Source organism: Tamandua tetradactyla, chromosome 18 (genome assembly GCF_023851605.1).
Source record: "Tamandua tetradactyla isolate mTamTet1 chromosome 18, mTamTet1.pri, whole genome shotgun sequence".
Lineage (NCBI taxonomy): Eukaryota > Metazoa > Chordata > Mammalia > Pilosa > Myrmecophagidae > Tamandua > Tamandua tetradactyla.
This window is the reverse complement of record NC_135344.1, coordinates 52,174,385-52,201,997: the sequence shown is the minus strand read 5'-3', so window position 1 is coordinate 52,201,997 and position 27,613 is coordinate 52,174,385. Positions and strand designations below refer to the sequence as shown.

Genomic DNA, 27,613 nt, shown 5'->3' with positions numbered 1-27,613 from the left:
TGAAGAAAAAGTGCAGAACAGAGACTATATAAAATACCCATTATATGGCTTACATTTCCAGAGATATGGAACTGGTTAAAAATATATATAGTGTGTCCATACCTTGAAAAATACAGATATAATATGTAATGATTTCAAAGTTATATTAAGTGAGGAAAAGTGTATTTGTTCAAAAATTAATCAAGTAAAAAGACTACTTACTTAAACATGTTTGTATATAAATGAAATATCTTAAAAAAATACATAAGATACTGAAATATATATTAATTAATGGTAGGAGAACTGATTGGCTGGTGTTCCAGGGTGAAAGGGAGTTTTACTATATACTTTTGGTTTATTTTGAATTTTGAACTTTCTGAACGTTGCTTATTCAGAACTTAACAAAAAATAAATAATACATTTGCCAATAAATTTCATAATATAATCTATTGGCATTCAAAACAATTAAATGAGATATGTCATTTGGCACAACGGCTGACATTCAGTAAATAATAAATGTCAGTCATGGTCAATTTCGGTTTAATATCAAGGTATGAGAATAAGAATATAATTGGATTTCGTAAGGTAGTTTGAAGACAAATCGCCATGTGAGTTTGATGGATTTGGTGTGAAATAATGAAAAAATTAATGACTTTGGAGTTACTCAGATCAGTTTTGTAGTCCAGGGTAGCTAATTACTGGATGTTTGACTTTGAGGAAGTTTTTTTACCTCCATCAGCCTCGGTTAATTTCATTGTAAAATGGGGAAAATAATAATACCTTACCCTAAAGGGGATGAAACAATGATGTATTTCAAATGAAGTGCATGATATTATCCCCTATGGCAAAAAACGTATAGTACATGGCAATTACATTCAATTTCTAAAAACACTAAAAGGATTTGAAAGATGTAAGAAGGAGGACGTAATTATTAATATAAGTGCAATTATCTTATGTTTATACACATTTTACTGGGGCGGGGGAAAGTGTCTGTATTCTTTCCTATGTGAAAATAAATAGAGCAAGCGCAAAACAGTAAAGTAGCACTAAGTACTCTTTGGGGAATCCTGACATGGTGCCCAGATGCGGCTCACTAGAAATCAAACAGATATTCATCAGTCACTTAGGAATGAGAAATATTCCAGGATGTAGGCTACATCTTTTATGCAAGAATTTTTTTTCTTAATATCTCTGTAATTAGTACTCCTTAAAAAAAAGACACACTGAATATATTTACATGTACATACTGTCTATTCTTTGCTTCAGAGTATCTTTTTTTTTGAGGTTTATTAGAGATAATTTTGTATTGGTTAAAAATAAACAACAAAAAATTAATTCCTAATATTACTTAAATATTCTCTCTCAATAAGATAAAGCCATTGAGATAAAATAATAATGATGATGAGGGTTCTCCAAGATGGGTCTTGAGTAAAGGCCTTAAGACAATGAGAGGGACAGAAGGGGTAGGCTTCTGACCACAGAGTAGAAAGGAAGCACCCTAGAGGTCTGAGCAGGGTCTCTGACTTGTGCTACACTGCACCTGGCATGGTCTATCTATTTAAGACCCAAGCACTACTTTGACTTATTTCCAGAAAGAAGCCAAGGGCCAGGAAGGGTGTCCATGGGAAACCTTTTTCTGTGCATGTGTTGTCAATCAGATCAATTTTCAGGAGAATCCCTGTGCTATGTATGCATCCAGCCCTGGAAACTATAGTAGATGCGCAATGGCCCTTTTCAAAAGAATTATACACCACAGCCTCTCAGCCACCTGACTTTACCTGCCCAATCTTAATATGTAATTTCTGGAAACTTTTACAGAGTGAATAATTACAATTAGATAAGTTAATGTGCCAAAGATGCACCATATTATTATTGACAGATAGGCCCCCTTTATTCAATGATTGACCTCTACATTTGCCACGGGACAAATTTCCTCCTTGTTCCGAGCTAGGAATATAAAAAACAAATAGGGAGCCTTCTGTCCTCATAATCTGAGCCACAGACAGTGCCACCAATCAAACAATATATAGAACAAAAAATGAGTTATTTCACTGCTATCTGCTATGATACTTTATTTCCTCCCAACATCACCTTTAAAATGATCAGAGATAAGCATGCCTATATTCAAGAGAAGAAGTGAGATTGAACATCATGTAAGGAATAGTTAGCGGAATTGAGAGTATTTGTCCCAGAAAAGGTAAGTTTTAAATGGGCATAGCAACCTTTTCAAAAGAAATATACACGTTTTGCAGCATAAAAAGTAGAACCAAGACCAATGGCCCAGATTATAAGGTGAAAAGCATTAGGCACAGTAAAAGTAAAACGGTCTGAAAATCGGAGCTCTCCAAATACTGGATAAGCTTCCAATAGAGATATGGAGATCCTTGTAATTGAAAAATTTCAAGCATAATCTAGGTGACTAGTAACTAGCAATAAAAGTATAGACAGTAGGCACTAGATAGGAGCAGCTGGACCCAATAGATTTTAAGTTCTCTTCCAACTTGCAGAGTCTCTGATCTGAAATTATTTCAGTGATAAAACTATTAGTTGGCTAAAATGAGTTGACTTACAAAATTGTCGATTATTTATTGCTACCATACCTTAACAACATAGAGAACTCCTTCATTAGTTTTTTTGTCTGTACTGATTTTGAAATGTCCATTTTCATTGCCTTTTAAAATTGTATAATTGGCTCTCCAGTTGGCAGTGTTAATTAAATCCTTATCTTCTACAGATACTCGTAAGATTTCCACATTGAATGTATTTTCCTCTACTGTCGCTTTATACTGAAAGAGAAAGACCTCATTACAAACTTTATAAACAGAACTTTTTCGAGGAAAGTAAAATCATTCTTCCACTTCAAAAGTACTTGTTCTTATAATTTCCACAGGGATTATTTTAAAAACAATACACTAAAAATAGTATTGTTTCATTAAGTGTCATGTTTTTGGAGAGGGGGTGGTGCATGGTCCGGGAATTGAACCTGGGTCTCCAGCACGAAAGGCGAGCATTCTACCACTGAACCACTAAGGGTCACTTTTTAAATGAAGGAATAATGTTAAACCAAATGAAAACTCTACTTTTACTGGCCCTTAATGAGAAGGAGGTAATGTAAATACTTTTATATGTAACTAAAAGAGAATTACATATCAGCTATTTAAACTTTAATACTATATACTCAATTCAAAGTGGGATATTTTATTAAATCAGATTAAATAACAAAGTAGAAGTAGAATTTGATATTCGGTACTTACAGCATTTTGTCTGAAAGTGGGTGCATTGTCATTAGAATCTTGTACTGTTATTTCACAAATAGCTGTAGTCATCAATCCAAAAAATTGACCATCCATGTCTTGTACTTTCATTGTTAGGGTATACTTGTCTACAGCCTGAAAACAAAGCAAATATTTAGTTAGTCTTAAAAACATTTAGTCTTGTACCATTTGTTTAGATACATAAATGAAACCCCAATTGTACACTCTACTATTTTGCATATCCATGCTTTTATTCAATTTACATATTGTATATACTCGAAGAAATTTTAGGCAGAGATGAAGCCAACAAAGTAGGCAGAAGTTAAGTTACAAAGAGCTATGTAGAGAATTTAGACTTATGCTTGAACATAATTTATACTTATGCTTTGACATGAATGAAAATTTTCATAAGAGAGAGAACTTTTAACTTCATTTTGGAAATGTTCTCTCACTATATAAGGACTTTTTCCCATCATTTTAAGAAGCTAGATGAGGTAGAAGATGTGAAAAGAGGTCCCTGTAGATCTTCCAAGAACCCCACATACCTTTATTGAGCTTAAATATAATATTGTTAAATTTCCATGATCTCACTAAAGGATCTCTATCTCTTATCAATTAAAACTACAAAACTGAACACATTTTTATTCTTCCTACTGTGCGCAGTCAGTTTTCTTTGTAAATGCAGTACAATAAACAAATTATTGAATAATCTAAAACAAAAGGTAACAGTGAAAGTTTGAATGGGAGTCACAGAGAGTTGTAGAAAGACTATTCTCAAAGAAAGGTTAAACAAAATTGGAGTGAGATGGGCAACCAGTTAATATGTCCTGTAAGAGTCTAAGTCCTATCTAAGAGAGTAGGAATGCAGACACGGAGAAGGGACGATAGGAAAGTTACATGAGAGTAGGACTTGATAATATAGATCATATACCCTAGTTAAGAGAGAAGAAGAATTTGAGAATGCTGCTCAGGTGATCTACTTAGATAAGGTAGAAAGACCAATAACGGAAATACAGAGAGAGACAGATTCTCTGAGAAAGTGATCCCTAGCAAGGTTGCAAGAAGAAGTGAAAACAATGAGTTTTGTTTTGTATATGTTGAATTTTATGCATCTATGGGGAATCAAGAAGAGCGGTCCAGAAGCCGTCTGGATATATGGCCTCTTACTTAATAGAGAAATCATACCAGACCTGGGAAATACATAGATGGTGGCTGAAATTATGAATCAGATTATCCAAGAGAAATTGCAGAATGAGAAGAGCTGTGAATATAATTCCAAGGAGCACTGGTATTTCAATGGGGAAATAAGAAGATTGAGCAAAGGACACTAAAAAAGAAAAATTGAAGAAGTAGAAGTACCAGAAATCCAAGGGAAGAAAGACTCTGGATAAGTGCTAGCAACAGACAGGAATTTAAAAGTAGCTGCAGGGGTTGGCAATTAGGTCTCTGATGACTTCTGCAAATGGAGTTTTGATGGTGTGATGAGGAGGAAATGAAGTCATTAGGTGTTTGCCTTTCTCTTTTATCTTCTTATTTTTTAGCCACTTCTTTCTTTCTTCTCCATTTTCTGCTTCCCTACATTCCTTTTGCTTGACCTGCCTCCCGCAATGGAAACCAGCATTGCCACCCTGAAATGCTCCTTCCACAGCCTCCTAGACTGCCTGCTACCCTGTCATTTCTTCCCCTTAATTCAGTGTTTCCTCTTCCTTGATCATTTCTTCACTTCCTGTGGTGTTCCCCCCAACAACCTCAGTGCAGTAATTTAATCTTGGCAAGTCAAAAAATCTTTCTGATCATCAATTTCTCCTCTAGAGAATGGATATAACACCTATTTAGTCAAACAAAGAAATAATAAAAACCAAATAAAATTATGCATAAGAAATTTGAACATAAAGTACTATAGGCATGACAATATGCCAGTATTATTATTCAATAGCGTCATATATTTTTCATAATCCATCAGTTTTATCTCATCTAAACATTTCCTGATAAAGCACATATCCATAATAACTGGATAGGAATTACAGTATGATATATATTCATAGAACAAGCAAAACTGACTCACATGAGAATTGAAGCCATTACCGGGCTGGAACCCACCAGCCACTCGCAAGATAAAATCTGTCCAATAATAACAATACTCATAAGACTGACCTTTTAATTTACTTTCTCACCCCTTGTGGAACCAGCTAATCTATTTTTATTCCTTGGTGGTTCTTCTTTCATAAGTAAAAAGAAATAACATAAAAATGGGGAAAATGCCAGAAATTCTTATTGTCTTATGCCTAAAATAAAATTAGATACTATTAATCTACAACATACAAAATTCCAGTAAATTGGTGAAGGAAGTTTTTTGACCCCCCAAATGATATCCTATAGAATGTGAAAGCTACCTCTCTGTTCAGAGAATGAGCGGCTGTGGTGATGACACCTGTGCTGGGATGCACAGAAAAGAACCCAGGTGATCTTGGTTTCTGCTCCAAAATGCTGTACTTCAGGCGTGTATGCATTGTTTCTGGTTCATCTAAGTCAGTGGCACAAACCACCCCCACTGTAGTACCTACATATTAAAAGAATAGTATTTAATTTCCAGTATTGCAAAATATGCTTAGAAATTTTCACTGTAACTATGCTTTACAAATTTAAGAACGATGCCAGAAATCTAATTTAAAATCCATTTACTACCAGAAGTATTGTATATTTAAATAATACTGATAAAGATGCCTGCAAATATATAATAGAAAACACTTTGAGGCTTAGAATCAAGTTATAACTTATTTTGCTAGAGTTAAATCTATTTGATAGCAAAAACTAAAAAAAAATATTTAGAGGGCAATCAAGAATAATTCTAACGCATTTATTTTTCAAGGTTTTGAAATACAAACCTACCTGGAAGAACAGACCATGTCCACTTTTGCATAACTCACATTTTTTTAAGCTGGACTTCTGATCAATAGCTAAATAAAGGTTGATTTCAGGTTCAATTTTATGGATGGTCAAGTGACCTTTGGTAGCCCCAGACTCTCTTTTCTATTATCTTTTTTGCTGACCCATAATTTGCCTCATTTCCTATTACCAGCTTTTATCCACTGTCCCCAGCCCCACTGAATTATCAGGGAAGGATTTCATACTATTTACCATTCGGGATGAATTTAAGTCAACTCTTTTTTCAGTGAGAGCTATTAATACATGGCATCCATGTGGAATGTAGTAATAATGCCCTGGTAAAGAATTTCAGGTATCAAAGCGTACACAGGGTGGCACTCTTACAGGGTAAGGATAATGTTTCAATGCTTATGAAAACGTAGTGCATAGACCCAAAGCATCTATAGCCCTGTATGTAAGGCTAGCTCAAGGAATAATGTATATACACCTACATACACACATACCATAACACATGCATATGCATTGAAATTCTGTATTTGAAGGAAATAAAAGAAGAGTAAAACTCTTAGTGCAAGGAAATATTAGTTTCAAATATTTTTGTCATTAAAATGTACCCTTAGAGCTAAAGAACATTCACTGTAGACAATGTTCAATCGCATGTTAATTAATGAGAAGATTCTATCAGCAGATCAATATGAATTAATAATCTTATTACCGTAAGAAAATAAATGATATTTATTTCCTCATAGGAAACACGTTTGTAAACTTTGTAAGGCATAATAGTTTCCTTTTGCAATTTCATTGACCAAAAAGTTGTAAGCACTATTTTAATTCTCTGGATTTAGAACTGCTTTAGTTATTATGGAATAGAATCTTTCTGAAACCTTGAGTTGAAAATTTCTTCCCATGAGTGCTCTACTTCACTGTTAATTGAGCACTCTTTGTCAAACCCTCCGCGTGTGAGTTATGGCAAACACAAGGAGCACTCTTCAAGTTCAGAGTATCACAGCCTCAACTGGCCTCACAGGCATCAAAGTGTTTGCTCTTGATTCTTCCCTGGAGAGAAAAGACTCCCCAACAAAGAGTCTGAAATTAATCATCCCTTTCTGTAAAGAGAAAATATAATCATAAAATTGTGAACCTGAAAATATCATAGCGCATCTAATGTCATGAACTCATTTTACACATAGGGGAACTCAAAGGGACTTGCACAATTTCCCACAGTGAATTAATAACAGATACTAAGTCAAAACTAGTTTCCCTAGTCCCCAAACCAATGATTTTTATTTTTTTAATTGTAGATTGTGAGTAATAAAGAAGCCAACACCTATCAAATCAAATTTTCAAAGTGAAATACAAAAGGGAATAGCAGATATAACAATACAGTAAAGACCGAAGTAACAATTAGAAACTTTACTAGGCAAGTAAGCAAAGTCAGCATTTATGACAGATTCACAGTTCTTTCAACTTTATAGTGAGTGGGAGTCTTCATACTGCAAGTCTCAGAAGCCATCCTGAATGCCATACTTATGGGCCAACTAAACTGAAATACTTTGGTTTTCCACATGAGAGCAAGCGTTTGAGATGAAAAGCATGCAAATCAAATCCCTCTGAAGGTATTCCCAGCATTCATTGTCAATAGGAAGGAGTAGTGAAGAAGTAATTTTAAGAGAAGAGACAATATAAATGAGAGCTTAAAAAAGGGGGGGGTATACTCAGTGAATGTTCTTCATATAAATCAATCAATGAAACCGAATAAAAATATCCATACTGATTTTAGCTTTCTTGCACATCTATACTGCAGATCCTCTCTTGAAGATGAAGCTAATGACAAACTGCATACCAAGAAAACACAATAAATATATAAAGCAAATATGACACAATGTTTGAATAACTGTTAGCTCTTTTCATATTGCACTGATATCATATTGACAATACTTAAAGCTCCGGTAATACCTGGTCAATTAAATACTGAACATATTTTCTTGTGAATAGATAGTTGTCAGTATTATCTCAGAATGCTCTCACCATGAGAATAAAAGACTCACTGTCTCAAAAAATGTACCCAAATATATACAACATAATACATTTTGTTCTTCAAAGTAACCTTACCCATTTTACTGCTCTCTGGAACTTCAAAATAATATATTTTTTCTGTGAAAATAGGATAGTTGTCATTTTCATCTTCCACTGTGATGGGCAGTAGTAGAGGCAGATCTGCTGAATACCCATCTGCAGTTGATGCATAGGCAATCAACTATAAAAATAAGAAAAAGCAAGTGAAATAGACCATTAATGTAAGATTCTAATAAGAGAAAATAAGATATTTTATCTACTACCTACTTCAAAAATCTGTTCAATAATGAGCCACTTCAAAGATTTTTACTCAATGCATTTTCAAAGCATCATAGCATCAAATGGAGAAACACTTTATATTAACTACAACAAAGTAGCATCCAGTATTTTGTAGGGACAGCTACACTTCAAATAAAACTTAGAGTCCTGCAGAGTCAGGGGTGACTCAGGACACTAGACTGAGATATCAAATGTGAACATAGAGACTTAGATTATAGATATTATTCTTCCAATATTCAGAAAATTATAATGAGGAGAAAAATGAAACTCACTGCAATGAGAAAAGTCCCAGAAAATTATCTAAATAAAGCAACGATTCCCAATCTTGAGCCTACCAACCCCTTTTATTGCTTTACCCCATAGATCACATTTTTGTAAGAGCTTTTCTAACAAAATACTTTAACAACTTCCCCCTTGTTAATTAACAAAAGGCAAGGTAATATCAGATAGAATGTATTTTTATTCAGCATTGGATTATATACTTAGTTGAAAGTTTTCTAACCAATAGCAAAGAAATGTCATATGGTGGACATAGCTCAACATTTACATACCTAGCATCTTTTCTCTCTTCTGCTAGGAACTGAATTCCTCTTTCCTATGGAGAATCATCCCCCCTTCATGACAGGGATGGCCACATGACCCCACAGTATTTACCATATGATGCTGAAAATTCTGAGTTATTCCCCATTGAACTTATCCATATCTGGGACGTTGCTTATTATTCTTTATTTGCATCTGGTTTGTTCTCAAACATGGTCAGAGAATAATACATGTGGAGGGAAGAAAAAAAGCAGAGCAGAAAGGAAAATAGGGCCCTTCCAATTACTTGGAGGCACAGCCTGGAGAAAGGAAAAGAATTTATACTCAAGTATAATTAGACCTCTTTGCTTGATTTCAGGCTTACCTAGCAGAACTTAAGAAAACAGTAGATCTAGTACTCCAAAGTACTATATTCTCTACTTTTCTTTAAGTTTAAAATAAACTCTACAAAGAGAGAGGGTAAAGGAGACAAGAAAGAATAGATGGAGCAAGTATCAGAAGAAACATAGCTTAATAATTTAAAGTTTATATAAATAAAACTCTTACATCAAAAACATCATATTGCTCACGATCTACAGCCTGGGTACAAAACAGATTTCCAGTTTCTTTTTCTATATAAAATAAGTTTAAAGGTTCTTGGTCAACTCCGCGTCCACTGATTGAGTAGAAGACAGTATAGTTCTGGGCTGCATCAGACTGAACCTAATAGGCAAAGACATGTATGCAACAAAATTAAAGTTCAATCCAGTGGAAAATGCTATTTAAAAAAAAAAGTAGATGGCATGTTTACATTTTTCTATCTTAACAAGGTTATTTCAATAAAATCATAATAACCTCTGTCACCTCACCACCACACAAATTGAAAAATGGATAAAGAGAAGTAACAGGCATTTGGCCAAAGAATTTTTTAAACTGCTAAAATTAAAAAAAAAACAAACAATGTTCAACACAAATAGTAACCAAAGAAGACGCAATTAAAAATGATGAGGCATAATTTTCCATCTATTGATTGGCAAAGATGTAAAAGAACCACATTCACTGTTGGCAAACAGGTTCTCTGGTGAAGGGAATGCCAATTGTAATGAGCCTTATGGAGGGGAAGCAAGAAAAAAAAAAGGGTTTTGATAATAAATGAAGGCCCTTTCTGGCAGAGGAAACACAAAATGCAAAGTAACCCAATGTGGTATGGGTTTGAAGTGTTCAAAAAGCAACAAGGCAGCCACTGAGTTTGGAGCCAAGTGACCAAGGAAGAAGGAAGTAGGTGATGGGGGCCTGTTATGTAGGTGATTAATTCCAAGGACATCGGCTTTTCCTTAGTCAGATGGGAAGCCACTGGAGAGTTTAAATAGGAGTAGCACGACTTGATTTACATATATATTTTTAATTGTTTAATTTTTTTAAATACCAAAAAAAAAAAACACCTAACAAACGCAAACATTCCTATTTTTGATCATTCCGTTCTACATATATAATTAGTAATTCACAATATCATCACATAGTTGCATATTCATCATCATGATCATTTCTTGGAACATTTGCATCTATTCAGAAAAAGAAATAAAACAAAAACTGAAAAAAAATGTATACATACCATACCCCTTACCCCACCCTTTCATTGATCACTAGCATTTCAAACTAAATTTATTTTAACATTTGTTCCCCCTATTTATTTTTATTTCATATGTTCTACTTGTTTGTTGATAAGGTAGATAAGAGGAGCATCAGACCCAAGGTTTTCACAATCACACAGTCACATTGTGAAAGCTATATCATTATACAATCATCTTCAAGAAACATGGCTACTGGCACACAGCTCTACATTTTCAGCCTCTCCATTACCATCTTGACTAACAAGGTGATATCTACTTAATGCGTAAGAATAACCTCCAGAATAACCTCTCGACTCTGTTTGGAATCTCTCAGCCATTGACACTTTGTCTCATTTCACTCTTCCTCCTTTTGGTCGAGACTGTTTTCTCAATCCCTTGATGCTGAGTCTCGGCTCATTCTAGGGTTTTTCTCAATCCCTTGATGCTGAGTCTCAGCTCATTCTAGTATTTCTGTCCCACATTTCCAGGAAGGTCCACACCCCTGGGAGTCATGTCCCATGTAGACAAGGAAAGGGTGGTGAGCTTGATTGTGGTGTTGGCTGGAGAGAGAGGCCACATCTGAGCAATGAAAGAGGTTCTCTTGGGGGTGACTCTTAGGCCTAATTTTAAGTAGGCTTGACCTATTCTTTGTGGGGTTAAGTTTCATATGAACAAACCCAAGTCTGGGGGCTCAGCCTGTAGCTTTGGTTGTCCACACTGCTTGTGAGAATATCAAGAATTCAACTTGGGGAAGTTGAATTTTCCCCCATTCTCACCATTCCCTGAAGGGGACTTTGCAAATACTTTTTATTCACTGTTCAAATCACTCTGGGATTTATCGGGGCATCACTCTGGACAAACCAACAAAATCTCATGTCTTACTCAAGGTTCCATGTACTTATGGCATTCAATTAAGCTGTCTACATAAGTTATATTAGGAAATGCACTAGTCAAAATATAAATTTTGTACCGAATAAACATTTTTTGCTTTAGTCTCACACATAAGTTGAAATTTTAAAATATTAATTACCATCTATTTTCAGCACCCTGCAGTAATGACATTCCTTTGTTCTTCTTCATGCAAAAACATTTTTTAAATTTGTACATTTAGTCACTATCATTATACACTCTAGGCATTCCTAGATAATATCATTTCAGTCTTTATCATCTATCTTTCTGATTTCATTTGTGCCCCAGCTCTTCTTCCTCTATCATCCTCACATTCAGCTTCATTCAGTGTTTTAACATAATTGTATTACAGTTAGGTAGTATTGTGCTGTCCATTTCTGAGTTTTTACTATCAGTCCTGTTGCACAATCAGTATCCCCTTCAGCTCCAATTACCCAATATCTTATCCTATTTCTATCTCCTGATGGTCTCTGTTGCCAACAAAATTCTCCAAGTTTATTCATTAATGTCAGTTCATTTGATTTATATTTTAAAGAACAATATCTGCAGTTTTGTTAAGACTAGACTTGGATAAGTAGGGAAGGAGAAAAGCAAGGACAACATATAGAAAGTTACTGTAGTACTCCAGAGTGGGGAAGATGATTTGTTAGAGTAGCACAGTAGGTAAGACTGGCATGGTAGGTAAGAGTGGAGAGAAGAGGATATAGACTTAGATTCTGGATATAAATGCAAAGTACAGCCAAAGGGTATTCTGATGGGTTGAATGTGCAGTATAAAGAAATAAAATCAAAGATGATAATACATCAGAGGGTGCTAGTATCTCCTAATACCTATTCTGTCTATTTTCCTTAGTATTAGAATATTTAGCTGAATTCAAAAGGTTGCCTAGAAGAAAGACAGTTTTCAGTTGCCCTTGCAATTAGGCATAGCCACATGAAAACTTCAGGTCAATGATATGTGAGCAAAAATAATATATGCAAGACATATACTGTGCTCCAGTAGGGGAAGGAGGGTACTCTCCCTTTTGGACACAGTGATGAGCCATCATGAAGCTGGTAGGGTAGGAATGGCCAACCTAAAAAACCAAAGAAACCTGAGTTCTTTGGTGTTTTCTCAAATTAGAATCTCTTTACTAGGACATTTACTTTTATCTGAAATGGATAACCCTTGTTTTGTTTAAGCCATCATTGTTTGGGATCTCAGTAAACTGCAGCTATGCCGATTTCTGATGGGCCAGTATGAAACTACAATGTACCCCAGAAAAGCCATGTTTTAATCCTGGTCCAATTTTATGGGGGTAGCCATTTCTTTTAATCCTGATTCAGTGCCGTAGGGCAGAAACTTTTGATTAGATTATCGCCATGAAGATGTGGCATGTCCATTTGTGACCTTTTGATTAGATAGAGATGTGACTCAATCCATTCAACTTGGGTCTCAATTAGTTTACTGGAGTCCTTTAAAAGGGGAAACATTTCAAAGAAGCCTCAGATGCCGAGGCAGACACAGACATCTGGAAATGGAGATGCAGATTTTGGGGAAGAGTTGCTTCAGAGCTCACAGAGACAAGGATGTTTGGAGATGCTTGGAGTGCCAGCAGAGAGAGCAGATGCCTAGACTTGGGCAGAGCCCAGCAGACATTGCCATGTGCCTACTCATGAGATACAAAACAAGCCAGAACCCAGAGTTGTGTCCTGGAGGAACTAATGAAGGTCCACAGACACTTAGAGAAGAAACCACTGGCATCAGAAGCTGGAAGCAACGGAACCGGGAACAAGAACCAGTAGTTGCCAGCCGTGTGCCTTCCTAGCTGACAGAGATGTTTCGGATAGCATCAGCGTTTCTTGTGTGAAGGTAACCTCTTGTTGGTGCCCTAATTTGGACATTTTCACGGCCCTAGAACTGTAAACTTGCAACTTACTAAATTCCCTCTTTAAAAGCCAATCCATTTCTGTTATATTGCATTCCGGCAGCTTAACAAACTAATACATCTGATAAAGATACAGAAATTAACTACGGGAGGAATGGATGGATATAGTAGATTGAGGTTCAGTATATACTTCACCCTCCTTCTTTAGTGCCCTCTCATAGTAAAGATGCTGTAAAAGATTAAAGCCAGATCAGATAAACAAATAAGCATTTTTCATATTCCAGAATCTCTTAAAGCTTAGAGTTCTGGACTTAGATATGGACAATCAGAAGTACAAGCATGATACTTGGAAAGCAGAAGCAGGATAGATGTTTCATTTCTGCTACTTCTGCTCTTTTGCTGGTATAACACAGCTTAGATGTATTTTCTGTTGATGTCTGCTTTGTTCCTGCAAGGAGTTTCAAAGTTTGAGTAGTTAGTCCCTAACTTCATGGATATCAGCAGTTAGGGTATGGGCTGATCTTTTTGCTGACATTAATGGATATCAATAGTTAGGGTATGGATTGATCTTTTTGCTGACAATAATTGGAGCAGGTGAGATCTTACTCTAGAGCTGTACAAGAAGGAGGAATTTCTTGACCATGGCAGTGGCACTCTGGTCCTAGAATTAGTGGCTTCTCCACCATGGAAAAAGCACATGTCCCTTGGTTGCTGGCTCTATGATGTAGCCTTAAGGATTCATTCTTAAAAGTGTAACCTATAGTTTGTTTCTTCAGCCCTCTCAACAATTCAGCAAATGTTTAAGACACTGTAATAAATCCTTACCCGTTTAAATTATTTAGAATTATACTCTCTACAGCTAAAACCTGACCAAAAAGACCTTAAGGCAGAAAACAAAAAGAATAAGGCAGATGGAGCTGTAGTAACTGAGATGAAGGCCGATTTTAGGAGAAAAATCAAGTGTTCCATTTGCACGTGTTGAGTTTGAAATGTCTATCGCATTTCCAATAGAAATATCAATTAGTCAGGTTGGGCTGGAAATAGAAAGTTTGAAGTCTCCATTATAAAAGTTTGAATGAGTTAATCAAGAGACTGGTAAATAAAAAATCAAAAGGTAAGGTCCAAGGACTGAGCCCTGGAGCAGCACACAGTTTAGAGGCTGCAGAGATGAGGAGGAATCAGCATAGCATACAGGGAAGGAGTGACCTGGGAGATAAGTGGAAACTAGATGAGCAGTATCCTAAGAGCAAAGTGGAAACAAGGATTTCAAGGAAAAGAGAGAGATCAGCTATGTCAAATGTGCATATATCAAGGAGATGAGGACAGAGAAGTAAACCAGTTTAGCAATGTGAAGGTTAAAATAAGCTACAATCAGAGAAAACCTTCTCTACTGAAAGAGGGAAGAGAGAAATGAGACAAAACAAAGCGTCAGCGGCTGAGAGATTTTAAATAACATCAAGAGGTTATGTTACCCTATACGCATTATATAGATATCCCCTTTTTAGTTTAAGGTATATTAGAGAGGCTAGAGGGAAGTGCCTGAAACTGTAGAGCTGTGTTCCAGTAGCCATGTTTCTTGAAGATGACTGTATAATGATATAGCTTTTGCAATGTGACTGTGTGATTGTGAAAACCTTGTGTCTGATGTTCCTTTTATCTATGGTATGGACAGATGAGTAAAAAATATGGATTAAAAATAAATAATGGGGGAAAATATTAACATAAATTGAGTGGATTGAAATACTAGCAATCAATGAAAGGCAGTGGTAAGGGGTATAAGAAAAAAAATAGGGGGAACAAAGTTTAAAATATATTGGGTAGATGGAAATACTAGTGGTCAATGAGAGGGAGGAGTAAGGGGTATTGTAAGTATGTTTTTTTTCTTTTTTCTTTCTTTTTCTGGAATGATGCAAATATTCTAAGAAATGATGATGGTGATTAAAATACAGCTATGTGATGATATTGTGAGCCACTGATTGTACACCAAGTATGGAATGTTCATATGTTAAGAATGTTCATGTTTGTATATTGCTTTGTCAACAAAAGTATTTAAATTTTTTTAAAAATTAGCTACAATTGATAACTCTGCTAATAAGCAACCAGTTTTTAATGAAAAGCAAATAAACAGGATGTCTTGCCAGTGTTTCAAGTACACTATTCATAAAGAAGATAGAAACAGGAGTCTAGCAATAAAGGCAAGAATGCTTGCTAGCGATGCCAGAGGACCCAGGTTTGATTCCCGGTGCCTGCCCATGTAAAAAAAAAAAAGAGTCTAGCAATGGAAAGGATAAAAAATAACTGTGAAAGACTCTGAATGGATGTTTAATAACTTAAATGAGTAGCACACAGGTCACACTGACAGCATTAAATACAATCACAGCAAAAGCAATTTAAGGGGAAGGTGTGGGGTACAATACTATAGCTCAAGTCCTATAACTATTTTCATTTTATATGTACCATTTAGAGCTTTATAAAAAGTAACCATCACGCCACTGCTTTGCTTAAAAAGGTTTCTCTGTGGGGCAGGCCACAGTGGCTCAGCAGGCAGAGTTCTCACCGGCCATGCCGGAGACCTGGGTTCAATTTCCCGTGCCTGCCCATGCAAAAAAAAGAAAAAAAAATGCTTCCTTGTTTTTAGGACAGAGATAAGCTTTCTGGCAGAACACACAGTCCAATATGGTTTGATTCCCACCTACCTTTTCCCCATCATCTCCTTGTTCCAACTCTATCACATCCAGGAATAATAAGCTACCTAGAGCTCCGCTGAGGAGCCATGCTCACTCTCACTCTGCACCTCACCTCTCCCACCAATTATTTACCTGCACAAACTTTTCCTATCCCAAAGGACCCAGCTCAGATGTCAACTCCTATAAGTCCTGGTTGCTTACCCCATCTCATCTCAGGGCCTGGTGCTCATCCTATTTCTTCCCAGATCACCCAACCACATCTCTTTATCATGGCACTCCACTCAATATTGTCCTAGTTTGCCTAATTCTATTTCTCTCCCTAGACTGATAAATTACATGTACCCAAGGCCCATAGCTAAATTTATTTCTATCTCCAGTACCTAGCCCAGTGCCTTCCAATGGAGATAGTAGGTACTCAATAACTGTCTGCCAAATAAATGAATAAATGAAGAAAGATCATTTTAATGGCTACAGAACCTTTCTTGTATTATTAGAATTTTAGTTTTCTTTTTCCTTTTATTCACTTCTATGATACTTTATGAACATCTCCAATCATATCTGTTTATTTGCACGTCTTAAGAGCTGTTAAACCTGAACAAAAGTTAAAGCTCTCGGAATTAATGTACTCCCAAACAGAATGAATGAATGTGAAACTTACTTGTTGAAGATGCAAAGGAAAAGGCCCCAAGGAATTCTCCTGCATCGAACAAGGAATAGGTGCCCATCTTCTCTTGGAACGCCTAAGAACTTTATCTTTAGTATGTCTTTTCCTCAGTACCTGAATTTGGAGAAAGGCAAAAAAAAAAACAAAAAACAAAAAGCCACACACGTAAACAAAAGTGTCACAGTCTATTTTGTTGTAAAAAGCGGAAAACTCATAAGACAGAGGAATCTTCATGCTAAAGTTAAAGACCAGATAAGAAGGTCATTTTGCACTTAAAAAAAAAGTAAGAAATTATGTACTCAGATTTGTAAAGTTTCAGAAATCAGAGATTTGGGTTCGGATACCTTTTTTAACACTGACCCTACTTTCAGGTTAGGAAAATCATCACTGATACTTAGTTTTTCTTGCTCTGCCTAGATAGAGAAAGAAAACACATCCTCTCTTTAAAGATCTATAGATAGCTCTTACCTGATCTGATCTTTCTGTTAAAACCTGCTACTATCAAGCAAATCAGGAAGAAAATCAATGCTCTTTATAATTTGTAATAAAAACATATTTAAATAAAAAGAAAATATGCCCAGAAATATCAATGTAGATTGGATACCTTCTGATGTTCCAAGAGTACACTGATATCTTTTTGAATCTGTTTCTTTGTGTCGGAAAGCAAGATCGTGAAAGATTTTTTCTCATCAGATCGTTCAAGAGTCCTAGTTGCATAGACAGACCCATCATCTAGAACTCTGAAATCAGGGTCACTGGACAGGATAAAGTCTGCAGACTGGAGGCACTCTTTCAAATTAACTGCAAGTAAAAATTTCAAAGTTGTAAAGTAGAAACACAGAACAACCACAGAAAAGTTAAAATAATTTATAAAATCTTCTTCAAAACCATAAAGTAGAATGAAATAAGCCAACCAATTTGCATTTGCTAAAGCTTTTAAGCAATCTTTCTACATTGATTTGGAAAGATAATTTTTCAGATAAAAATAATTCTTAACACTTCTATTAAATAAGGTATTTTTAACCTTTATATGCTTCTAATAAGCTTATGAACATAATTTTCTTACTAGAGAGGTGTGTGCATTGCAATCATGACAAAACGGAGTTACAATGCCTTACACACCTGAATAAACAGAAAACTTTTCCTTAATTCAGTGCGAGTCTTTTCAGACACACTTGTCATTCAGCCAGAATCTTTCAAGCACTTATACATGAACCTAAAGAGGAGTGGAGTGTATGAGTTAGGTAAAACAGTCAACTAAGAAAAGTCCACCCTTGGATTATTCCCTCAGGAACTTTTCTGTACACTTCTCCCCCATGGTTCATGGTTCTTTCCGCGGCCCCAGTTTTCCAGGTCCCCCAACTAAAATTCCGTATCTACATCCCTCCCTGGCAATTATGCTCTCTATAAAAAGGTAGTGAAAGATAGGTATCAAAATGTCCTGTTTTTCATCCCATTCTTCAACTGTCTGCCTTAACAGAAACTAAACTGATAAATTACAACCACTTAGGTAATAACCCTGACCAAAGAAATCATACCTAACCATGTATAGTGTTCTTACTTTAATCCAAATTATTGCAGGTAGAAACCTTTAGCCACAAAGAAATGAAAAATGACACATTTCTTTCATATTCATGTTTTTAACAGATAATAATCTGGTCTATTCTCCTGGTAGAACACCCCTAAGCCATCTTTAGATTCTCTCTCCTTTCTTCCTCTTCACAGGAATACTCTTGACATTTGTTTAATAAAATTAAATGAACCACTTTAACCACAATGGGACACTTCAATAAAAAAGTAAATATGGAATGTCTGGGAAAAAAAATCATGCTTTCCTCCAATACTCCCTGTATCCACATGGAAAGCCATCCTGGGTAGGGCTCCCCAGCTGTTTAGAAAGGTTGAAGTCCCCCAGCTTCTCCACGTGCATAAGTTTGGTTTTGAATGGGATAACTCACTTTGCGGTATTCTCCAATGTAGCTATGGCATTGATAAAACTACTCTTCTGACCCTTTCTTATCCATATTTCTCTAAAACTTTGAATTCTAAAATAATGAAAGTGGGATGTAATGTTTACATAATTTTTAACATTAAAACATAAATGAATGACTACAAAAACACAGATTAGAACATTTGCCCTAGAATCATCTATAGAAGTCAATGGAATTATAAAGAACAGACATGTATATTAAAAATTGGAGCTGAAGGGATACAGACTGTGCAACAGGACTAGATACAAAAACTCAAAAATGGACAGCTCAATAATACCTAACTGTAAAGTAATCACATTAAAACACTGAATGAAGCTGCATCTGAGCTATAGGTTTTTTTGTTTATCTGTTTGTTTGTTTGTTTGTTTGTCTTTTTTTTTAATTTTCTTGAATTGTGTCTACTTAAAAGAAGTTTGTGGCTGAGTTCAAAGGCAAAGATTGGATATTATGCCCTCTTTCCAGTCTTAAGGAAGATGAACTATATTTCTGTTTTCAAAATACTGTCCTGAAATTTCTTACCTCTGCCGATTATTTTATCTGCCTTTAGCTTGGAAGGTACACTAAATATTACATTTTTGCAGGCTTCACAAGCAAAACTGAAGACCTAGAATAAAAAAAGAATATATTAATATATTACAGGATAAGAAACAAAAGCATATGATCTTTCAACAGATGGAGGAATAGCAACTGAAAAATCCAAAACCCATTTATGCTAAAACTCCACCATAAACTAAGAATAGAAGGTAATGTGTTCAATATGATAAAATAACTATGTAAAACCTACAAAACACTCAGACTTAATGGAGAAAGACAAAATGCTTTCTCCTAAAATCAGGAATAAGAGACTGATATCCATTTCTCACAATTTCTAGTCAACAAGGTACTGGAGGTTCTAGCCAAAGTAATTAGACAAGAAAATGAAATAAAAGGCATCTGGACTGAGAAGGAAGAAGTAGAACTGTCTTTATTCACAGCCTGATCTTACATATGGAAAATCCGAAGGGATACACTAAAACTACTAAAATTAATAAATAAGTTCAGCAAGGTTACAGAAAACCATGATTTTGATAGATAGGACACAAAGGAATGATAAACAAAAGAAATGTTGATAAATAGAGCTTACTCAAGATTTTAAGACTTTGCCCTTCAAAGATACCACAAAGAATGTGAAAAGATAATCCCCAGACCAGGAAAAAATATTTGAAAATCTTATAGCAATAAAGGACATATATTCACAATATATAAAGAACTCTTATAACTCAATAATAAAAAGAAAATAACAACTGAAAAAATGAGCAAAGGATTTGAATAAACAAATGGCCAATATATGAAAAGATGCTCAGTACCATCAGACATTAGGAAAACACAAACCAAAACTGCAAAGAGATGTCTACTAAGATTGTGTGGTCAATTGAATTATGTGCCCCAACAAGAAATGAGCTTAATTTCATCCTGCATTCCTGTGAATGTGAACCCATTTGTAAAGAGGATCTTTTAAAGATATTAATTTAAGCAGTGGCCCAAGTAAATCAGTTCGGGCCTTAAAACATATTACTGGAGTCCTTTATAAGCAGAAGAAATTCAGATGTAGTAAATCAAAGAAAGCCACATAGGAAGAAGCCAGAAGTCAGAGGAAATGGGAAGAGAAGCCACATGGAGAGGAAGATTGCCATGTAGCTGGAGGCAGAGATGCTAGCTAAGGAATCCCAATGATTACAGCCAGCACCAGAATGCTACAGACTTCAGGGAGAGAGCACAGTTGTGCAGATGCCTTTATTTTGAAACTGTGCAATAATAAATTGCCAGCGTTTAAGCCAACCCACTGTGTGGTATTTGTCATAGCAGCCTGGTAAACTAACACAGAGGGCTGAAAAAAAAGAAGCACAGAATAACAAGTGATGAGGAAAAACTGGAAACCTCATGCCTTGTAACTGATGCAGCCATTTTGGAAAACAGTTCGACAGCTTCTCAGAAAGGTAAGCATAGACTTACCATATGTGCTACAACTCTGTGCCTGTCCCAAGGAAATAAAAGCATACGTCCACGCAAAGACTTGTACATAAATACTTGTACCACTGTTTTTCACAATAGCCAAAAATGGAAATGTCCGTCAAAAGGTGAGTGGATAAACAAAATTTGTTATAATCTAAACAATGGAACACTACTGGGCAATAAAAAGGAATGAAGTCATGAGAAGATAAAAACATGAACGATCATATTATATGATTCCATTTATACAAAATGTCCAGAAATGGCAACTACACGGAGACAGAGTGGATCAGTGGCTGCCCAGGGCTGGGGGGAGGAATGGGAATTATTTTAAATGACCATGAAGCTTCTTTTAAGGTGATGGAAATGTTTTAATATTAGATTATGGCGATGGTTGTACAACTCTGTAAATAAGTTGAAATTTATCAAATGGTACATTTAACAAGGCTACATTTTATGGTATCTAAATTATATCTCAATCAATCTATTTTTTTAAAGGAAACACTGTGATTGATATAAAAATGATTTTTTCCACACCCACCTCTACGAACTGGCTATGAGAGGATCTTTCAAATCTGCAAATCCTCATTAGTAATTTCAGGAAAATAAAACAAAATAATAGCCTTAAGGAAATATTTCATTTCTTATGTAATTAAATTTAAAAATATTTCTGCACAAATTTAAAATATTTTAACTCATTATAAGTATAAAAAACATTATATGAAAATACATATTATAAATGAAAATTATTATACTAATTTATGCTCTAAAGTTTAATATTTATTGCACTTTTCTAAGAAGCATGCTATTCTTGCTTGAATTATTAAGAGTTAAAAAATAGTAAAAACCAGGGAGAAATAGATCAATGTGATCATAGTACTGTTAATTTAAATTTAAATAATTTAAGTCAGTCAAAAAGTTATAACCAGATTGCTACCTGTGACAATAAAGTAATAAGTTGTTTGGCCTTAAAAAAAAACTTAACTATATCATGCATGCTCAATTGAATAGTGTCATTAAGCATATAGTTATCACCTGGGGGTGAAAAAGAGGTTTTTTCCAAGGATGCACTCATTGGTCCAGTACATTTGAGTTTTAGTGTTGCTACTGTTGAATCCCAAAAGAAAGCCATATCCAATACTTTTTAAATCATATTTTTCAAAAATTTTAATTATAAAATATTTCAGACAAATAAAACTCAATAGAACAGATGTTCATTTACTCATATAGAGTTTTTAAACATTAAATGTTGATTTTTGCTTCATTTTTAAATAAGAAATTACAGATGTGGCTTGAGCTCTATTCCACTTTCCTTTCCTTAGTCCAGGGAGTAATTCTCTGCAAGTTCCCTATTTATTATACAGGCATGTGTCCATAAAAACATATAATGGCACTGTGTGTAGCTTGTGTTTATATGGGTCCTTTTGTAATTTGCTGAGTTTCTTCTTAATTTATTTTTGTCTAATGGTCTTTTGATCTTATATCTGGGAAATGTTGATTTTTATTAGTATTAACTGTTTTCCAATAGATAGTGTTGGATTTTCTATGTACATGATCCAATCACTCACAAAATGACAGCTGGATTTTCTCCCTTCTAGTCCTTAGGATACCTCTTTCATTACTGCTATTATATTTTTTATCTTGCATGCTATCAAAGACCTCCAGTACAATGCTAAAAGGAAGTTATAGAGCATCTTGGTCTTATCTCTGACTTTAAAGAGAGAGAATGCTTTTATCAGTTCACCATTAATTATAGGTTTCTTTCTAGCATTTACTTATTTGGGGTTTTTTTTTGTTTGCTTGTTTGTTTTTGTCAGGTAACTTTTATTTTAGGAAGGTTTGTTTCTTTATAGTCTCATTTGCTAAGAATTTTAAACAATAAATATAATACTCTACTGAATATTATAATACAATAAAAATGGTTATGAAATAACCATATCTATTATTATGTTAAAATACATTAATAGATTTTCTAGTTGGAAACCATTTTTTTCATTCCTGAGATATATCTTATATTAGAAATGATGATTTTTTAGATACATTATTGGTTCGGTTTGCTGCTATTTGTTTTCTTGCATATAGGTCCATAGTGAGATTAGGCTGCTATTTTTCAACTTCACAATAATCCTCATAAAATTAATTAACAAGAGTTCTACCTTTTCTATTCTTTGTGCAAGTTATATAACATAGGGATTATCTGTTCCAAATGACTTTGGAAAAATTCATCTATCCAACAGGGAAAGAACAGTCTCTTTAACATTGGTGCTGGGAAAACTGAATCTCTATTTGCCAAAAAAAGGAAACCCCCATCTCATACCATATACAAAACTCAACTCAAAATAGATCAAAGACCTAATATAAGAGCTAGAACTTTCAAATTCCTAGAGGAGAATGTAAGGAAGCACCTTCAGATCTTGTTTTAGAGAATGATTACACCCAAAGAACAAGCAACAAACTAAAAAATTAGATAAATGAGACCTCATCAAAATTAAAAACATTAGGACCTCAAAGGACTTTATCATGAAAGTAAAACAACCTACACAATGGGAGAAAATATTTGGAAACCACATATTCAAAAAAGGTGTAACCTAGAATATATAAAGCAATCCTTTAAGTCAACAACAAAAAGACAAACAATCCAATTTAAAAATATGCAAAAGACTTAACATTTCTCCAAAGAAGATAAACAAATAGCCAAAAAGCACATGAAAAGATGTCCAAACATCATTAACATTAGGGAAATACAGATCAAAAACCACAATGAGTTACCCACAGAATGGCTACTATTAAAAAAAGAAATAGAAAATCAGAAAATTACAACTATTGGAGAGGATATGGAAAAATAGGAACACTCATTCATTGCTAATGGTGATGTAATGTGGGACAGCCACTGTGGAAGGCAGTTTGGTAGTTCTTCAAAAGAAGTACAGAATCACCATATCGCTGGTCAATACCACTATTTGGTATATACCCAAAAAAAAACCGAAAAGAGGGACTCGAATAGATATTTGCACACGGACGTTCATAACGGCACTATACACAACTACCAAAACATGGAAGCAACCCGTGTCTACCATCTGATGAAAGGATTAAAAATGTGGTATATTATTCAAACCTAAGTAGGAATGAAGTTCTGATACATGTGGCGTCATGGATGGACCTAAAAGACATCATGCTGAATGAGATAAAAGGACACAAAAGGATAAATATATGATCATACTGTATGAAAAAATTAGAATAAGCAGACTCACAGGGTAGGATTCAAGAAGAAAGGTTACCAGGGAATAGGGTGGAGACAAGAAATAAGGAGTTAAAACTTAAAATATACAAAGTTTCTATCTGAGACAACCAAGAAGTTTTGGGAATGGCTGGTGATGACCATCACACCACACAGTCAACATAATTAAAAGCAATGAATTACCTATTTGAATGTGGTTAAAGAGGAAAATTTTAGGTTGTATATATGTTACTAGAATAATTTTTTTTAAAAAAATCACGGAACTGCACAACACAAACCATGAACCCTAAATTCCACAGATTATAGTCAGTAATACAATTGTAAAAATGTGCTTTCACAAATTGTAACAATGTCCTATACCAATGCAAGGTGTTAATAATAGGGTGGGATATGGGAATCTGTATTTTATGGGTGATTGTTCTGGAAACCCACAACTTGTCTAATAATAAAAGGATCTCATTATTTGCAATGGGCAGAACACTGCTGATCTCATGAAAATTAGTTTTCACCAGCCCTGGCAATTTCCCTTACACTAAGAAGAAAAAACATTTTAAGAAACACTCAAAACCTTTCATCCCTAGTGGAATGGTCTAATTTGTTTCTTCTAGCTTATCCCTTCCTTTCTCTTTTTCTTTTTTGAGGTGCGGGTAGGGGGGGAGGGGGGGACAAGGAGAAGTGGTTAGAAACTGTATTTAAGTGTAGTTTAGATTGTGGTTGGGGAAAGAGGTGAGAGGAATACAGAAAGAGAAAAGTGTAAATTGGGCAGATTCCTCAACCACAACCAGTAGGACAACTCAGTGAGAAGGCCAACATGTTAAAATTCTCAGGCTGTGTGTGTGTGCGCGCGCGCGCGCGCGCGCGTGTGTGTGTGTGTGTGTGTGTGTGTGTCTGAGCGTCCTTGCTTTGAAGCGCTCTCTTGTTAAGATGCACATTAAAGTGCACAAAATGAAAGCTGTATTTCTAACATGCTGTGTCACTAAATACTAAAAACTTTGAAGTGGTATAAGTCAGAAAGAAATATAGACACGGGATGATCAAGATGTATTCATTTGCCCATCTGGCTAGAAACTTCAAGTTTAAACTAGGAGTTACCCATGAAGGAAACTATCGTTTTATATACACTTTCCAGCATTCAAACCTCCCCAGATACACCATTTAATTTAAACTTTAGGAAATGTTTTTTAAAAATAATCCTAAATGAATAACTCATAAAAGAGAACTGATGGTATCTCTATTTCGGTTTACAGGCACTGTCTTGCCTTGCCACACCCTATCACCCCAGGCCTTAAAATGGGCAGCTTCCAGTCTTCCACACCCACCACCCACCCCCACCCCCAGCAAATACCGTAAATCTTGGGAACACAGCACCTCAGCAGTTCCTTCTCCGGATTTCCCAGGCCCCTCCGCAGAGAAAAGACAACGCCAAACCTGCGCTTTCCCGAATGTCAAGAAAGTTCGCATCTAACGCAGCTTCAACTTGTAAAAAGTCCTTTCTTCATCTCAGATATGTCTGAGCAGTTGCCAGGCAGGTCGACGCATTTATTTGTACAATTTCTTGTCATAAACTATCCTAGATGTTAAATACCAATATGACATTCACACTTTGCTGATTTAAAGACGGCATAAAGCTTGGACTCAACTCGCCCTGCTGGGAGGCACGAGCAGGAATCCTGGTAGCCAGAATCTACCCACTCCCGGGCCCAGCGGTCCTCTTGCTCCTCGAACCTCAGCCGATCTGGGTGCTGGGACGTAGCGGGTCCGTCGCTACGTCCCGCGCGTCCCTAACGCAACTCTGAGCAGTTCTGAAGCGCAGCGCACCAGGGCGCCTTCGGGGTTCCGGACTGCAAGCTCGGCGTCTCCCGGTTTCTCGGAGACCCGTCTCAAATGCGCACTTCGGAAGGACCTAGTCCTCAGTCTCAGGTTTCCCAGACAAAGGAGACCCCAGCCTGAGTTCTGAGCCCGCGCAGTGTCCAAAGGGTCCAACTAAGCACGCCCCCAACTGCCCCCACCCCATTCCGGCTCAGTCTCCACCTCCCTCCCGGCCTCACCCCCCACCCCTCCCCATCCCGCCCGGGCCCCTACCCTACTCCGGGCCTCTGGCTCCAGGAACCAGCCCCTGTATCCCACCTCCATTCTCACACCCCAAGCCACACAGACCGCCCCCCCCCCCAAAAAAAATACTCGTCGCTGGATCGCGGGGGTGGGTGGTTTGAGCGAGCAGCTGGATGGGGGCGGCAAAGCCAGGAAGCCGGCTTCTCAGGGACAATCCCACTCCGGGATCTGGGGGCACCACTCCCAGCTCCCCATTTGCTAACGCCCAAATTCGAAGTCACTCGGAACCCGGGATTGGGGGAGTGGAACAGCTGCCTGAACCCCATCTTCACGACTGTTTTTTTTTTTTTCCTTCTTCTCTGTATTCCTGACAACTCTCCTCTCTTTCCACCCTAAATGCGCCCCCTCCCGCCCCCCGTCCGGCCTGAGGAGCCGGGGGAGACGGACTAGAGCTCACAGCGCCAGCCCCGGGCCACCCGCTACGGCGCACGGGAGCCTGGGCGCGACAAGTAATGCAAACCGTTGAACGAGCTGTCCCAGACAGAAAGCTCCGGCCGGGGTCGGACCTCAAAGACTCGCTTTCTCTCCTACCTCTTCCAGGCCTAAATGTGAGGACCCTCAGCTGTACCCCAAGATCGAGCGGGCCACCGACGTCCCCCTTCAGCCCGCTCCCCCTTCCGCCCCTGCCCCATTCCGCAATCAGAGCGGATCCCCCCACCTTCCCCATCGCACCCCATCAGGCGGGGCCGGGGGGGCTGCCTGCGCCGAGCCCCGCCCCGGCCCCCACTCACCAGGAGGCTCAGCAGCCCCTGCCTGCAGAGGGCTCCGCGCAGGGAGCTCCGGGGTCCCGCGGCGGCCATCCGGGCGCTGGGCGGGGGCAGGAAAACGCGGGCGCCCGGCGGGCGGCGGGGCTCGAACTCGTGGGGAGGCGAGAGCTGCGGAGTGCAGAGGCGCGGGAAAGGCTTCTCTCGCGGCTGCTCTTTTTCTGGCGCTCTCAGGCTGGTCTGCCCAGGAGCGGCTTCCCTCCTGAGATGGGATTGGGCCCAGAAGACGCCCAGCGGCCCCTCCTTGGTATTTCTCAAGTTTTATCACTACGGGAGCCGTGGGGAGCTGCCCGAGCCTGCCCTGCGATCCCCGGGCGCTCACTCGCGGGAAAGCGGTCCCAGCCCGCCACGGCCTGCTCGCCCACGCCCCTCACCCGCCCGCGGCGTCGGCCGCCCCGCCCCGCCCGTAACCAGGGCTTCGCTGTCAGTCGTCCCGGGGCCTCTCCGGTGCAGACTCTGCCCCGCGCTTTCCCACTGCGGAACCCAAATCCGCCCACAGCGATCCCTGCCCCAACAAGGGCTGCCTGGGTGCCAGGAGCACCCTTTGTCATTGGGTCGGCGGATCGTCCCTTCAGCGCCTCTCTAAATTCTGGGGTAATGTCTCCAGGTTAAAAGAAAATGCGTTTATTCGCTCCAAATTTGACTGAACTGGTAAATGATGAAGGAAAATTATCCCAAGTGGCATTCTGTATACCAGAAATTAAAAGCAAGGATAAGCAATTCTATATTTAACCGTTTTTAGGCACTCAGAATTTGAGTGAGTACGGCTCAGAATTTTGCTGCCAATTT

The 27,613-nt window shown here is 37.3% G+C and overlaps 1 protein-coding gene across 2 annotated transcripts in view; it reads right to left on the bottom strand.

The window, feature by feature from the left end:
* DSC3 (desmocollin 3) overlaps nucleotides 1-27,088 on the bottom strand; it is a 48,478-nt gene extending 21,390 nt beyond the window's left edge. The window contains exons 1-9 of one of the 2 annotated variants that reach the window (XM_077135726.1): nucleotides 26,792-27,088; nucleotides 19,241-19,325; nucleotides 17,335-17,531; nucleotides 16,725-16,844; nucleotides 9,561-9,716; nucleotides 8,232-8,376; nucleotides 5,627-5,793; nucleotides 3,234-3,368; nucleotides 2,580-2,765 (exon numbers count right to left, since the gene is read on the bottom strand). In XM_077135726.1, coding sequence (XP_076991841.1) covers nucleotides 2,580-2,765; nucleotides 3,234-3,368; nucleotides 5,627-5,793; nucleotides 8,232-8,376; nucleotides 9,561-9,716; nucleotides 16,725-16,844; nucleotides 17,335-17,531; nucleotides 19,241-19,325; nucleotides 26,792-26,860 — 1,260 coding nt within the window. In that variant the 5' untranslated portion in view covers nucleotides 26,861-27,088. The remainder of the gene's footprint in view (nucleotides 1-2,579; nucleotides 2,766-3,233; nucleotides 3,369-5,626; nucleotides 5,794-8,231; nucleotides 8,377-9,560; nucleotides 9,717-16,724; nucleotides 16,845-17,334; nucleotides 17,532-19,240; nucleotides 19,326-26,791) is intronic. The other variant, XM_077135727.1, reaches the window with a different exon arrangement.
* Nucleotides 27,089-27,613: the final 525 nt, after the last annotated feature.